Source organism: Gadus morhua, chromosome 16, assembly GCF_902167405.1.
Source record: "Gadus morhua chromosome 16, gadMor3.0, whole genome shotgun sequence".
NCBI lineage: Eukaryota > Metazoa > Chordata > Actinopteri > Gadiformes > Gadidae > Gadus > Gadus morhua.
This window is the reverse complement of record NC_044063.1, coordinates 15,348,173-15,362,331: the sequence shown is the minus strand read 5'-3', so window position 1 is coordinate 15,362,331 and position 14,159 is coordinate 15,348,173. Positions and strand designations below refer to the sequence as shown.

The following is a 14,159-nucleotide window of genomic DNA, read 5'->3' as shown; positions in this document are numbered from 1 at the left end:
ACAGAGACAGGTCATTAAGGAGCAGGCAGGGGTTAGACAGTAGAGAGTCAGGTCATTAAGGATCAGGTAGGGGTTAGACAGTACATAGTGAGGTCATTAAGGAGCAGGTAGGGGTCAGACAGTACAGAGACAGGTCATTAAGGAGCAGGTAGGGGTTAGACAATACATTCAGGTCATTAAGGAGCAGGTAGGGGCTAGACAGTACAGATACAGGTCATTAAGGAGCAGGTAGGGGTTAGACAGTACAGAGACAGGTCATTAAGGAGCAGGTAGGGGCTAGACAGTACAGATACAGGTCATTAAGGAGCAGGTAGGGGCTAGACAGTACAGATACAGGTCATTAAGGAGCAGGTAGGTTTTTTTTACCACTGTTAATAAACGGAAACTGAGGTGGTACGGACACATCACCAGATCCTCAGGCCTTGCAAAGACCATCTTCCAAGGAACCGTACAAGGTGGAAGGAGACGAGGGAGACAAAAGATAAGATGGGAAGATAACATCAGAGATTGGACTCACTTGAAAATCAGTGAGGCAATGAGAGCTGCCGAGGACAGAGAGGGATGGAGAGAGCTGGTCAACAGATCGTCTGTGGTGCCCCAACGACCCTCCGGGGTTATGGGATAGGTGAAGGTGAAAGTGAAGGGGTAAGGGGGAATCTTGCTCAAGGATAGGTACAATGCGGAAATGGGGATTGAACCCAGAACCATTTGTCTGTAAATCAGCAGAACACACATTGTTGTTCTTGAGTGCATGGGTAACGAACTGTTGAGAGAGGATGAACTCAAAAAGGCTTTTAAAAAGAATCACAACAGAAAACAAATATATCCTCAGTAGCATTTAGACCAACTCATACCAGACAGCTTTTAATTATATAATCTCCAAATGATATTGCAGTTGCATGTAAATTGAACCCCACTGAATAGAGCCATTAGAGAGCCGCTTGCTAAAGGAGCTCTTTATGAAACGTTGCTGTATGAATATAATCAGGGACCCACAAAAAAAAAACAGAGCTTTGAGGCATTATAAAACTACCCACTTGTGGCTGTAATCCTTTATTTTTTGTAAAAAAATTCAGATCGCCATTATGCTCTTGTGCTTGCGGTCGAAGAGAGGGGGAGAGCGAGTGCGAGAGAGTGAAGCAGAGGGACAGAGAGATACAGAGAGACAGTTTAGAGAGAGATAGGGGGAGAAAAAATAGTGAAGGAGGGAAGGGAGAGAGAAAGAGAGTGAGGCAGAGAGGGAGGAAAGGAGCTGACCTGTCAGAAATGTAGGCGGGCATTACCACATCAAGTGGTGGTCGACGGGTGCTTTGGTTTGCTCAAAAAATAGAGAGAAAAAGACTGTTGCAGGGGCCCCATTAGCATGTCGTACAGCAACCTGAAGGCCGTCGTCGTGGGCAACACAAAACCAAGTTCCGGTTGGCTATGTAACCAAGTCGCGCACCAGGGAGAGAAAAAAAAAAAAGACAACAAGAGGAATCAAAGGGTAGTCCTTTGTATCTGTTTCTAGTCACAATAGATAGCTCATGCGCAGCAGGCCACCATGAGTCAAACTCTGCATTTACACACAACACGATCTGTGGGGTCTCAGGTTGCCGGCCAGCGGACTCTTGTTTCCAAGAAGGGCTTCAGCAGTGAGAGTCTTCCTTCAACTATGCCGCCGTGCCACCGTCCCACGGATAGCGATAATCCTACCTGTCAAGCGACACACTAGACCTGCCCCTTAGCGTGTGTGAGTGAGTGGAAGCGCATGTTGGCTTGTGTGTACACACACCCGTGCCGGCTGCCACTGTTGTGTTAGTCAGTGTTTATTGTAATTGCTGTGCCCCGTGCGGGTGTATTGGCATGGATGGACGGGACATAGCAACAGAGCCAAAGAGCGTGCAAGGGGGACCAGACAGAACTCTGTGCAAAAGAGAGCAGACCTTAAGGCAGAGACCAACCACGACAACCAGGACAAGTCATGAATCTGTGCTTAAAGATGAAACACACAAATATGCACACACACAGGAATGCACGCACAAATGTACATATATCGTACAAATAAAATCAATAAGCTGTTTGATACCATATCCTGTGTGTGATTTTCCATTTAGTGCATGTTCTATAGAAATGTTGGTGTTTCTAATGCTCAGTGATGCTATTTCTGCATTTCTACCCTCCTTTATGTGTAGACTACACAGAATGACAATATAAATACAATTTAAAGATTCAATATTTATTTTATAAAGGTCAAACTGGCTCATACCAGTTGTTTCTGTGATATTATAATACATGTGTGGTACCCTTTCTTGGGCCTTGGCTGCATAACGATTAGATTATAAACAAGGGTGCTGATGAAATACAACACTGGCACTAGCCTTTAAATTAGCTGGGTCAGCTGCTGACATTTTGCTTGCTGTGGCAGCTGCATAGCACAAGTTTACCCATTAAACAGGACCATGAGGGAAAAAAGTGGAATGTCTCCGGCCACCAAGCGGGACGTTTGCTGGACACCAGGCTCTCAGATCAAAACCATAATTAATTCACATTCAATGACAATTATATTTTTTAGTTCAAGCATAACCAAAAACCGGCAATAAAAGTCGGCAATATTCACAGCTTCTTAAACCAATCCATGTCTGTTTCTCCAATGTATCCAGGAACAGAGAAGCCTAGTAAAGACTGACATTATATGACAGTGTTTCCATGGCGAGGAAACATGCCTTCCAATGCCTTGCTGAGGAAAGCTGCATCGGCAACGCTAACATTGGATTTTTTTATGACATTTTTTTCTCCTTCAATCCTCTTATTTCCTGCTTATGCTTCCTGTTACCATGGCAGCGGTGTGTTTGCATGAGCACCTGATTCGCGGCCGCTCTGGTGGCTGTGGGGGAGTGTTGGGAAGCCCGTTCAGATGCCCTCTCATGAGGTAGCGAGCTACAGTGAAAACTAAAACAGGCCCTGTGTAGGCCTTCACCCAAACAAACTTACCCACATACAGGCAGAGGCACAGACACGCATTCTCTTTCCCAACGCACACACATACGCACGCTCAAACACAGACAGACAGACACACACACACACACACCTCACACAGTAACCCTTGATATTAACAGTTAATTTACAAAGATAAAGAATGGGATACTGCATGATCTGGTTCCCCCCCCCACACACACACCTCTGCCTGTGCTGGGAGGCGCCAGTGAGCAGGGGTGGGTGATCAGAGGGGACCCCCCTGTAGCCAATAGCCTTGTTAACATTCCCCAGTGTAGCATCAGGGAGGGCCACGGGTCATAGATTAAAAGGGGTCTCCCTCGAGGTACAAACCTATGCATTTCTAAGAGCCCAGTTCGTCTTCAGCAAGCTTAGCACACACTGGTGCCAGGTGGGTGGAGTGTGAGTCCATACACCCCCCGCAGTGTATCTCCGGCGTATATGAGCAGCCTGGCCATTCCCACTGGTAGGTGAACGTAGTGTATGAATGCAGGTTAGCAATGCTACTGAGCTAGAGCGGGTAGGCTCAGGTTAGGTGTAGGCTACACCACTGGACATGGAGGAGGAGGGGGAGGGGGGTCAGGGTAGGCTACACCACTGGACATGGAGGAGGAGGGGGAGGGGGGTCAGGGTAGGCTACACCACTGGACATGGAGGAGGAGGGGGAGGGGGGTCAGGGTAGGCTACACCACTGGACATGGAGGAGGAGGGGGAGGGGGGTCAGGGTAGGCTACACCACTGGACATGGAGACGGGGAGGGGGGGGGGGGTTAGTATGCATATCCCAGCGATCTGACCTGGTTGTTCTTTCTCTCCCCCTCTGTTGTATGTGTGGTAAACCGCTGCCCTTTCACAGCCCCCCGCTCCATTATGTAACCGGGGGGCAGGTTGCGGAGAGAGGGAAAGGAACAAAGCCCCTCAGGCGTGAGGCGATTATTTTTTCTCACTTCACTCACCGTTGACACAAACACATCCAAAACTATGGCCTCCTTGTTAGTCAGATGATGAAAAGGCCAGGTGTCTGTGTGTGTGTTGGGGTATATATAATATATATATATATATATATTAGATATTCTAAATGCAATAAGGTTGCTAAAAGGGCCATCTTGCCGTACTACCAGCGTGTGTTTACGAGAAACACTATTTATTAGATGGGGAAGGCCGGAGGCCGCATATGCAGCTTTTTAATGGGTGCTACAGGCATGACTTCTATTACTTCTCCTCATTAATAACTACAGTATCTCGTGTACCAATGGTGGTCACAATCATTAACACCAGTCGCTAGTGGCAAACGAAGGCCTACATCAGTCAGTCTGAATGAACAGCACTCAGCGATGCGCTTGTTTTCCAGATGTGCGGAAACGGGCTAGTCCATCCCATGCATGAAGCTTGGCTTCTTTGGCCTCTTCCATTGCCTAAGGCAGTCCAGTTCCAGTTGCTGCATGCTCGGCCTCTTGTGCAATGCAGTTCTACGAATGGGAGCACTGCTCCATCTAGTGGCGATACAAATATTGCGTGTCCTTAAAATGAAAACCTAATTTTGATAGGTTAAAGGGATACTTCACCAGTGGAGATATGAAGGTTATATGAAGTAAATCATTCTATGTATTATAAATGGGCAATTATTTTTTAAATCGGTTCATCCTAGCCTGATAAAAGGCAGAAAGTGTCTCTCTTGCTCAAAAGCAAGAAATCCTCCAACTACCGCAGTGCATTGCGCTCGCTGCACCGCCCGCCTGTTTCAGTTTGGAGGGGGAAGGCCTAGCGCGAGTGGTAGTGCGAGCAAACTTTGTGTAAATGTAACAGTGTAAATAATGACTTTGTTTTATTTGTTAAATTCCTGTTAAACTTGGGACTCCAACCAACGTTTTATATTTTAATTTGAAAGTCTACAGCGGAAGCTTGCGTTTGACTTAATGCTGGGTGATTTGTAAATTGCTCAGAAGCAATCGAGCTTGCGCTGTGGTAAGTTGCCGTACTGACCACTTGGACATAAATTCTTATTAATGCAAACCACGTATAATAAGATGTTTAAAATCAACCCAACCTGTCTCCGTGAAGTTCATTAAAAAGCAGCAGAACATTGTAACCAAGGTCACATAAACATATCCCTGTGATACGTTGACTAGTTGAGACTTCTGCCCTCGTCTTTCTCAAACGCATCATTTGTATATTACTGTACAGCATAAAAACATTTGCTATTTACAGTAGCTCAGCATATCAAGTATTTGTACCTTTTCTCCCCAGTTGAAATAAGTGTTTATCTTATACAGTAGGCCTACTTTAGTATAACAGCACTTGGGTTAGTAAACAAATCACAACAACCAACATGAATTTGAAGATTTGTTCATAAAAAAAAAAATATATCCTGAACTATTTACAAAAATAAAACGTGTAGGGTGCGTTTGCTAGTCCAAATATTCACAGCTCACCTTGAGCATCTACTGTCTCCTGGTAGCCAAGGTACTGCCCATCTTGTGCTGGGTAATTAGCTCTGATGGCCTGGACAACACAGGAAGCCGATACTGAAAAAAAGAGAACATCAGCAAAGCAAGATAAATTATGCCTTGGGTAGCCTATACAGCATTACACAGACTTCAAGCTAACGTAACGTAGCCTATGCTCTGCCAATAAGATCGGCTACTTTTGGACAACTACATTGTCACGTTCCCCGGGACTCAAAACTATTGTAGCCAATCTGTTAGTAAAAAAACAAAACACGTACTCTATGCTTTGACGTCTATTTCTCCCGACGGACTTTGGCTGGCCTTTCCAGTTCAGGGTCCGCATCAGGCGTTCAACTTACTGGGTCCGGAAATATGGATCCAAAACCCAACTGTTCAGATGAGGCGTAAAGCCTGGGTGAGAGGTTACACACATGGCCCCGTCTTCGCCAGTTTCAGAAATGTATTCTAGAAGAAACCGGCATCGCTGAAATTCGCTGCAGCACACTGAACAGAGCAAACCGGGGCGCTCCGGCTCCTCGTCCTGGGCAACAGACAAGGCTTGTTGAGCTGCAGCCGCAGCAGCCTCCCGCTCTATTTGTGTCTATTCTTCCTGGCTGTATTTTGACCTGTACTAATAGCCCTGAATGTCCGAATCCAACAATATATTTTCAAAATCCACTTTGGCTGTTTCACATTGCAAATTTGTTCTCTAGCTAAGCGGTGAAGAAACATGGCGGACATTGTGTTTACATCTCGTACGCGAGCTCCCCCTTATTTCAAATAAATACACATACATCTTTGCTTATTTTACAGCCGGAAATTCCAGTTAATTCTCACAACTACATCCAGGCTTTTTATTACCATTTTGATGATGCTTTTATCTCAGTGGTCTTTCGTGTCTTTTAGACATGTCATTAAAGTGTATTTCCGGCAAAAATTGAACCAGGGTCTTTTTCGGTATGAAACCCATAAAATAAGCCCTCCAGACACTCTTTTTCGTTGATAAAGCTTGCAAAAATTTGCCCGGAGCAATGTAACAGCCCAAATGGCTTCCATGTTATTGGCTAGGGGAACAGCGAACACTTCCAGATCTGCAGCACACTGAACAGAGCAAACCGGCGCGCTCCAGCTCCTCGTCCTGGGCAACAGACAAGGCTTTTTGAGCTGCAGCCGCAGCAGCCTCCCCCTCTATTTGTGTCTATTCTTCCTGGCTGTATTTTGACCTGTACTAATAGCCCTGAATGTCCGAATCCAACAATATATTTTCAAAATCCCCTTTGGCTGTTTCACATTGCAAATTTGTTCAGAACAAGTGAACAAGTGGTTTGTAGTCCTCGGCCCTTCCTGCAGGCAAGCAAAGTTCTCCCGGGATGACGTCAAACGCGTCATTTGACGTCATCTCGGGAGAAAATTAGACCAGGAAAGCTGGGCCAAGGGAAGACTGGGTTAGACTGAGGGAAAAAAAAAAACATATATATATTTTTTCAATTGCAATTTCATAAAGATAGAAATCCTGTTCTGAATGGGTGAAGCATCCCTTTAAGATGGACATGAAAGCTTTGTTTATTAGGACAAAAAATCTCAAATGCTTAAAAAGTTTTATTTAAGAATATATATGTAATATATCCAGTACAATTTCCCAAATATCCCCAAAAACATGAAAAAAAGATATCTAAATAGTCAAAAGTCTGAGGTCTGCAAAATAGGCATATTTCTGCATATTTTGAATTGCTGTCCCTTCTTCCAACGGTTTGGTGTTTAGAAAACAGTCCCAAATTCAGTCGCGTATGAGTGACAAATAATACTATCCAGAGGAATGAGGTTTGTAATAAATGCAATTTCAGTGTTATAGTCAAATTCAATAAACTAAAACTGCGCCATAGACATTTATTTTGATATATGGGGGGGGGGGGGGGGGGGGGGGGGGGGGGGTGAGAGGTGAGATTTTTTTTGTTTTTTGTCATGGGCCCCCCCTCTGCCTTGGGCCCCCCCACAACTGTCCCCTTTGTCCCCGCAGTCCGACGGCCCTGCCTCCAGACACTCTTTTTCGTTGATAGAGCTTGCAAAAAGTTGCCCGGAGCAATGTAACAGCCCAAATGGCTTCCATGTTATTGGCTAGGGGAACAGCGAACACTTCCAGATCTGCATTTTTTAACCACTAATATTGCTCAAATAGCACCAAACCTCTGCAGTAGCATGATTAGGGTCCCTACACATAAAACGAAGCATCCGTAAATAATATAATAGAGGCCCCAACAAATTTAACTTAAAAATCTTCCCTCCTGATACTTGGCTGTTTTAAATTTGTTGGTGCGTCTATTATATTATTTACTGTAGCCGGTAATCGACCTGTGTGGACTTCCTGTATTTGACCTACCGGTAAGGCAGACTTGGAAAACCATATTTTTTGATAAACGCCCAATACGCTAACTAAGGGTGCACTCACACTAGGCCATCTGGCCGTGGCCGTGGCCGTTTTAGCACCTAACCGTGCTCAAATCTGCCAGTGTGAGTGTGGCCAGTCTGGCCAGGCCGGGCCAATTTGGCCATTTGGGAGAGGTGTGCTGCTACGGCACGGGCCGCTACGGTACAGATGCTAATGAGCCGACACGCGCACACGCACGGCTACGCAACCTGAGCTGGATGACGTATAGTCAATGCGACGATCACGGACATAATTAAGGCGACGAGCCTTCTTTCCCATTAAATGGTAAACATCGCGTCATGCCAAACTGTTGGTGTGTTCTCTGTGTTGTTATCCATTGTTGTTAAAACTCTGACTGGTGGCAGACTTTATTATGGTCCATGCAGCGGACGCTTGGTGATGACGTGTTACGACGTGATGACGTATTTACAAGAGCCTCCAGGCCACAGCTGCAACGGCCACGGCCAGATGGCCTAGTGTGAGTGCAGGCCAGAGAACAATGGGGCCATTTGAGCACGGTTAGGTGTGAAAACGGCCACACGGCCACAGCCAGATGGCCTTGTGTGAGGGCACCCTAAGTTGTTGATGCTTTGTTTTATGTAGGGACCCTAATCATGCTATTGCAGAGGTTTGGGGCTATATTCTTTGAGCAATATTAGAAGTTAAAAAAAATTACGTTGTGCGTACGCTGTGCCCCTAGCCAAGAAGATGGAAGCTGTTTGGACTGTTACATTGCTCCGGGCAACTTTGGGCAAGCTCTATACTCGATTATCAATGAAAATGAGTGTCTGGAGGGCTTATTTTATTGGTTTTCATGCCGATAAAGACCCTGGGTTCAATTTTCGCCGGAATTACACTTTAAGGTGCAAGCAGGGGTCAGGCATCTTGCACAAGGATGCCTAAAGGTACATTTACATTTTATTAACATTCAGGGCATTTATCAGACTCTCTTATCCAAAGTGACTCAAGAAAGAGAAAAAACAATATATCGCTTTCGGTACGGTAAGGATGTTCATAGAACAAGTGCCAAGCATTAACAATTGCTTGGTTAATCCATTCCCTGGATTCAACAAAGATAGGTATAGGATAAGGTTCTTTAAGTGCCTGGGGTGTTTTTCAGAGAGTAAGGGAGGAGGGAGGTAAGGAGGAAGGCTTTGTAGAGTCCAGATTAACTCTGAAAAGGTAGTCTTGATACTCTTGTGGAAGCTGGTGAGCAACTCTGCAGTCCTGACATCGGCAGGGTGCTCGTTCCACCATTTGCGGTTCCGAAACAGAGAAGAGTTGGGACTTTGTTGTGCGACCGATGGCGGTACCAGGCATCCAACTGAGGTAGGTAGACCGCCATTTTTTCAGACAATTTTAGGTGTATTTTCAATACAAGCAGACAATGCAGTTTTCGACAGTGTACCCGACTATAACCTCAGCATGTAAGATCTGAATGCAACACCCTAAGATCAGCTATTCCAGATTGACAACATTTTCTGATTGGAATCTGATTGTCTACACAGACATTCAATACATCAAACACACATTTAATATCTCAAACTTCTTACCTGCAACAGGTTGTTAATGTGATAAAGCCCAATGTAAATAACGTATCTGAATTGGTCAGGCAAGACTAAGACCCAAAAAACGTTTTTTATACCATTAAATTGCATACAAGGTTATTAAAAATGAGGATTAGAGTACTTAAACTGTCAACTGGGTGTTATCCAAAAGCCAATTAATATGATGCTTGGATGAATCCAACAGAAAGTTAAGTGTAAGCTCAAAGAGTTAATCAGTTCTGAAGTTAAGGGTTAGGGTTAACCCTCTGTGTCACGAATGTGAATGCAGGTAAACAATGGCACCCAAATCCTCCATCATTTTTAAGGCACCCGCTTCATTGCTGACATTATGTGGAGAAACCTGAAATTGAGGACAAGGTCAGTATTTCCTTAATTCTTTCAATGTGAACATCCAGCACAGTCAAGGAACATCATCACCCACCTTCATCTGTTTAATTGTATCGTGTCCATAGTAGTGGACTTGATCATTTTGGTTTTTGAATGAGGGGTATCCGAAACCAGCAACGTGAACCACATCACAGTAGTTTAGAGCCACAAAAATGGCCAACATCCCTGTGGTCGGTTGCACTGTCTTCAGGGAAAAAGAAAGCAAAATTAAAATTTGTTGCTTAAAAAAACATTGCAATAGGCCAGTTATTTTACAGAATGTTTGTGTAATGACTCACATGATCAGTAGAAAAAACACAGACGCACACACACTAAGTTTTTCTGCCACTAGAGGTCTCTGGAGGATAACAGATGTACAATGACCGCCCGCACTCTACTGTTGGCCCAGTTGTGCTTTGTTTGATATATAAAAAGCTTGCTGATCGTTTGAATCAAGAGGACTTTTTAAAAGTGTACTCTATATGAGATGGAAATATTTATGCCTTAATGAAAACAGAGACTTTGCAGTATTCACTAGCCAATGCAAAACTGCAGATAATTATCCATGTTCGCTGCTTCACCTACTGTTAATAATTATCCATGTTCACAGAGGGAGAGAGGCAGTTCCAAACAGTATTCCTTGCTTCATTCCCAACCAAGATCAAAGATAAACCCAATCCCTTCAGTCCCAAACCCTTGTCTCCTTTGGAGAATACCCCCATCTTCCTGGTTGGTGTACTGGTGTTTACAACAGGCCTGTTTGGTTCTCAGTTATTCCAGGAAGGATTTAAACTGAGACTGCAAAGCCTTACCTACTGCCCGGGACATTTCATGTTCACTGTTTGGACTATCTTTCGGGATCTCATAAAATAATAGTCAGCACTCACTGTCTCCACCATTTGGCTGAAGCTGTATTGATAACAACATAAACAGAGGTTTACGTTGTTGCATCTAGTTTATATTACCAGAGTGTGCTAGTTTAAGCAACCTCACCTCATCCGAGTCAGGCCACGTTTATACATAGCAGGGTATTTATAGAAACGAATATTCCCCCCCCTCCGTTTTCAAAAATAACATTGTGCACACAATATCGTTTTCCAAAAAGTTGTTGTTCACATCAAAACGCATAAATACGCCATTGGGGGCAATTAAAGCCATGCACGCCAATCAGAATCCGCAGAATCAACAACAACGAATAACACGAGCGTCTTCCTGTAACAAACAAACAAACTGTATGTAACATAGGGCGCTCATATGACGTTAAGCATTTCCTGGCGCATAATGTGACGCTTCAAAACCTAAAACCCCGTTTCCCCCCGTTGACACGACAACACATAACCGGCGTTTTCAGAAATCTCCACTTTGGCCGGAGTTTTTAGAAATGATCGTTTTCTGTGACAAAAACTGCGTTTTCGTGTACGGCGTTTTCTGGAAATATCTGCGTTTTCCCTTCGTGTAAACGGGGCCTCAGACTGATTGGAGTCTTGGGCTGAGTGAGGTTACACACCTGTTGTACATTGAGCAATCAATGTGCAACAGCCACCAGCAAACCCTGATCACCCATCATGTCACCACACACACATCTCTACCATGGCTGCACGTTACGACTCCTACTCTGTAAATGATCTTCAAGCGTGGCAATGTACCGCTTCCAACATCCCCACCATGTGTCCTTATTATGAACTCGGTCCCCAATATCAGCATTTCTCAATCACCTCCCAGCACAAGCCCATTCCCCAACAGCGCAGTGGAGCCCAGTGGTGGAGGAGGAGGGGGAGGGAAGGAAACACAGCAACCAGACCGGAAACTGTCTGCGGCTAGCCGCCCCTGTGCCAATGTGTACAAGTTGAACCAGTTGGCTGGCTGGCTGTCTGCTAAAGGCCGCCGTGACATACCATACCGTGCACTGCTTCGATCATCTTCTCGTGCAATTACACAGCTGTGGTTTCATCCCTGTTACAGATCCCTACCCGCATGCTACAAGCCGAAAACAAGCCAAAACATATAAAGACGTGATGTATGGATCATGGAAACCCTGATCGAAATGGTGAAACGGGTCGCTTATTTCAATGAAATGGAACTCCAGGTTGTCCTGGAGAGCTATGACGAGGAGAAGGACATTATCACAAGAAAAGGGAACGCTAAAGCCTCTGCAACCCGGAGAACCAAAGCCTGGCAGCGGATCGCTGACCACGTAAATGCGTTAGTTACATGTCAAAAGCATGATCCTTAATATTTGAGCAATGAATCTATAAATATCCCAGTTAAGCATTCTTATCGTTCCTACCACATAACCCTTTTCTTCTAAAAAAATATGCACTCCGATGGTTCCCAAGCGTCAGCGGATCAAGTAAAAATGAAGTATAAAAACATACAAACGGGTTAGCTTTTCCCACCATCGTATAGGCATACATTTAAATAAGCCCTTTTTTTTTAAGCAGAAATGGCAGACAGTCGGCAGACTGGATATGGCCCTCAAATTGTCTTGACCCCGGAGGAGGAGCTGTTAATAGACATACATCCAGGGCGCCCTGGCATGGAGGGGGTACCTGGAGGTAAAGTCGTGTGCGTGCCACAACGCATATGTTCTAAATGTTTTTGTTTGGTAACTGGGTTGAAAACCTAAAAGTGGCAAGAAAAAAAGTTCATCAACTTCACAGATCAAGATGGCTTGTAATGAAGCCGCCGGCTACTATTGAATATTCTCCAGTGGATGTTAGTCCGTTAGGACTATTTTCTGTTGTAAGCGCCTCTCGGCATAATACTCAGCCAATATTGCTCTTTGTATGGTAGGAGGCCGATGAATATCCTGGTCCGGACGTGGATGGGTCATCTGAAAAGGACTGAGATGTGCTCAGCATCTCCAACATTATAGATTAAACTACCATTAGCAAAAAAACGGAGGGCTACGCAAATAGTCTGGAGTGAATGAGGCCAGGTCCTCGATTGGTAGTGTTGGCTATTTAAGGCTGGAGTATGCTATTTAAATATATTAAAGATTTGCGCAAGTATCTATATCTCGACAGCAAAAAGTCATCTGATATGCCAAGATGTCGAGCCGTGGTCTTATTAATCGCTCCCGGTGGATTGCACAAATAATTTGCCCTCCGATGTCAACAGGCCTCTCATCAAAAGGGCATGCCATTGTGAACACATGAAATCTGCGGTGAACAAGGGTTTAAATACCCAAAACCGGGTTATGTTCCAAACTTAACCTGTGCAAAACGTGCTCCGACCAGGTTTGATTCAGGGCATATGTTTCTATAGCAACTATCATACCGTGTTCATTTTGGAAAGGAAAACCTAGGGTTACCGCAAACCCTGGGTTAACTTACCCGGTTCTGTGATAAAATCGGCTTTGTGGAATACGCCACAGATGGAATTTTGTGTGTTATGGAACACATCTGTACCAGCGACAGGAAGGCACAAAGATAACTGGTCCAAGTAAGAGTACATGTGTTGTAGACCGGAAACTACGTATAATGCAGAGGAGGAACCATGTTGGACCATGCAAAAAAAAGGAGAGGGTGCTGGAGAGGTTGTTTTATAGTGTTGTGGAGGTAGTGCATGGAGAGCTGTGTGCGTGTTTTGGTGAGCTGCCTCGGACAGAGGCAGACAGAGAGAACTTTATGTATATAGTTGAAGCAATACCTTTGCTGGAGCCAACAGGTGCTAAACTGGTTGAATCTGACTACATTGTGGGCGGATTGTTCCTTGCCCACTAAGTCTGAAGGTGAATCTCCTCCAGATTATGGAAAAGGGACATTGAGCGACATGTTGACATTGACATTGACATGACATTTAGCAGTGCCTATGCCTGTGTGCCACCTGGCACCTGTGCCAACTGGCTCACAGGCCAGGTTGTGGCCTGTGTGCTTACTGAGATAAGAATGCTGTGACAATAGTCGCAGGTGACGTGCTAAATAATTTTCTACACTCTCTATACTTTTATTGGCATTAGGCTCCAGGACCTAAAAACATGATGAAGGTGAAGCAACAAAATCGGGTAGCCAGTGGCCTCCTGGCCTCCCTCGTTTCTGTAAATGTATTTAAACACTGGTTGTCTATTAACGATGACACGAAAAACTGAACTCCCCACAGCGTGCTAGAATATGGCTCTACAACCACATATCACAGGTTCCAGCATTCAGCCTAGGACCAAAGATGTTCAAAGGTTACACTCAGAGCCGGTTCAGACCTCCATGGGGCCCTAGGCAGAATTCTTGGGGGGGTGGGGGGGGGGGGGGGTTTACTGGGCCTTTATTATAAATAATAAATTTGCGGGGCCCTACGCAACGTGCGTAGTGTGCGTATTGAAAGAACCGGTACTGGTTACACTCCTATGTTTAAAGCATATCTTTTACATCGAAACCTTTAT

The 14,159-nt window shown here is 44.8% G+C and overlaps 1 protein-coding gene and 1 long non-coding RNA gene across 2 annotated transcripts in view; both read right to left on the bottom strand.

Annotated features, from left to right (window-relative positions):
- Window positions 1–257: 257 nt before the first annotated feature.
- Window positions 258–6,408, bottom strand: LOC115560840 (uncharacterized). Its single transcript, XR_003979845.1, has 3 exons — window positions 5,701–6,408; window positions 5,408–5,500; window positions 258–1,423 (listed from the first exon to the last, which is right to left on the bottom strand). It is a non-coding gene; the product is annotated as an uncharacterized LOC115560840 (long non-coding RNA).
- Window positions 6,409–8,693: 2,285 nt separating this feature from the next.
- The window catches only part of st3gal4 (ST3 beta-galactoside alpha-2,3-sialyltransferase 4), a 45,043-nt gene continuing 39,577 nt past the window's right edge, over window positions 8,694–14,159 (bottom strand). The window contains exons 10-11 of the mRNA XM_030380437.1: window positions 9,837–9,986; window positions 8,694–9,755 (exon numbers count right to left, since the gene is read on the bottom strand). Coding sequence (XP_030236297.1) covers window positions 9,666–9,755; window positions 9,837–9,986 — 240 coding nt within the window. The 3' untranslated portion in view covers window positions 8,694–9,665. The remainder of the gene's footprint in view (window positions 9,756–9,836; window positions 9,987–14,159) is intronic.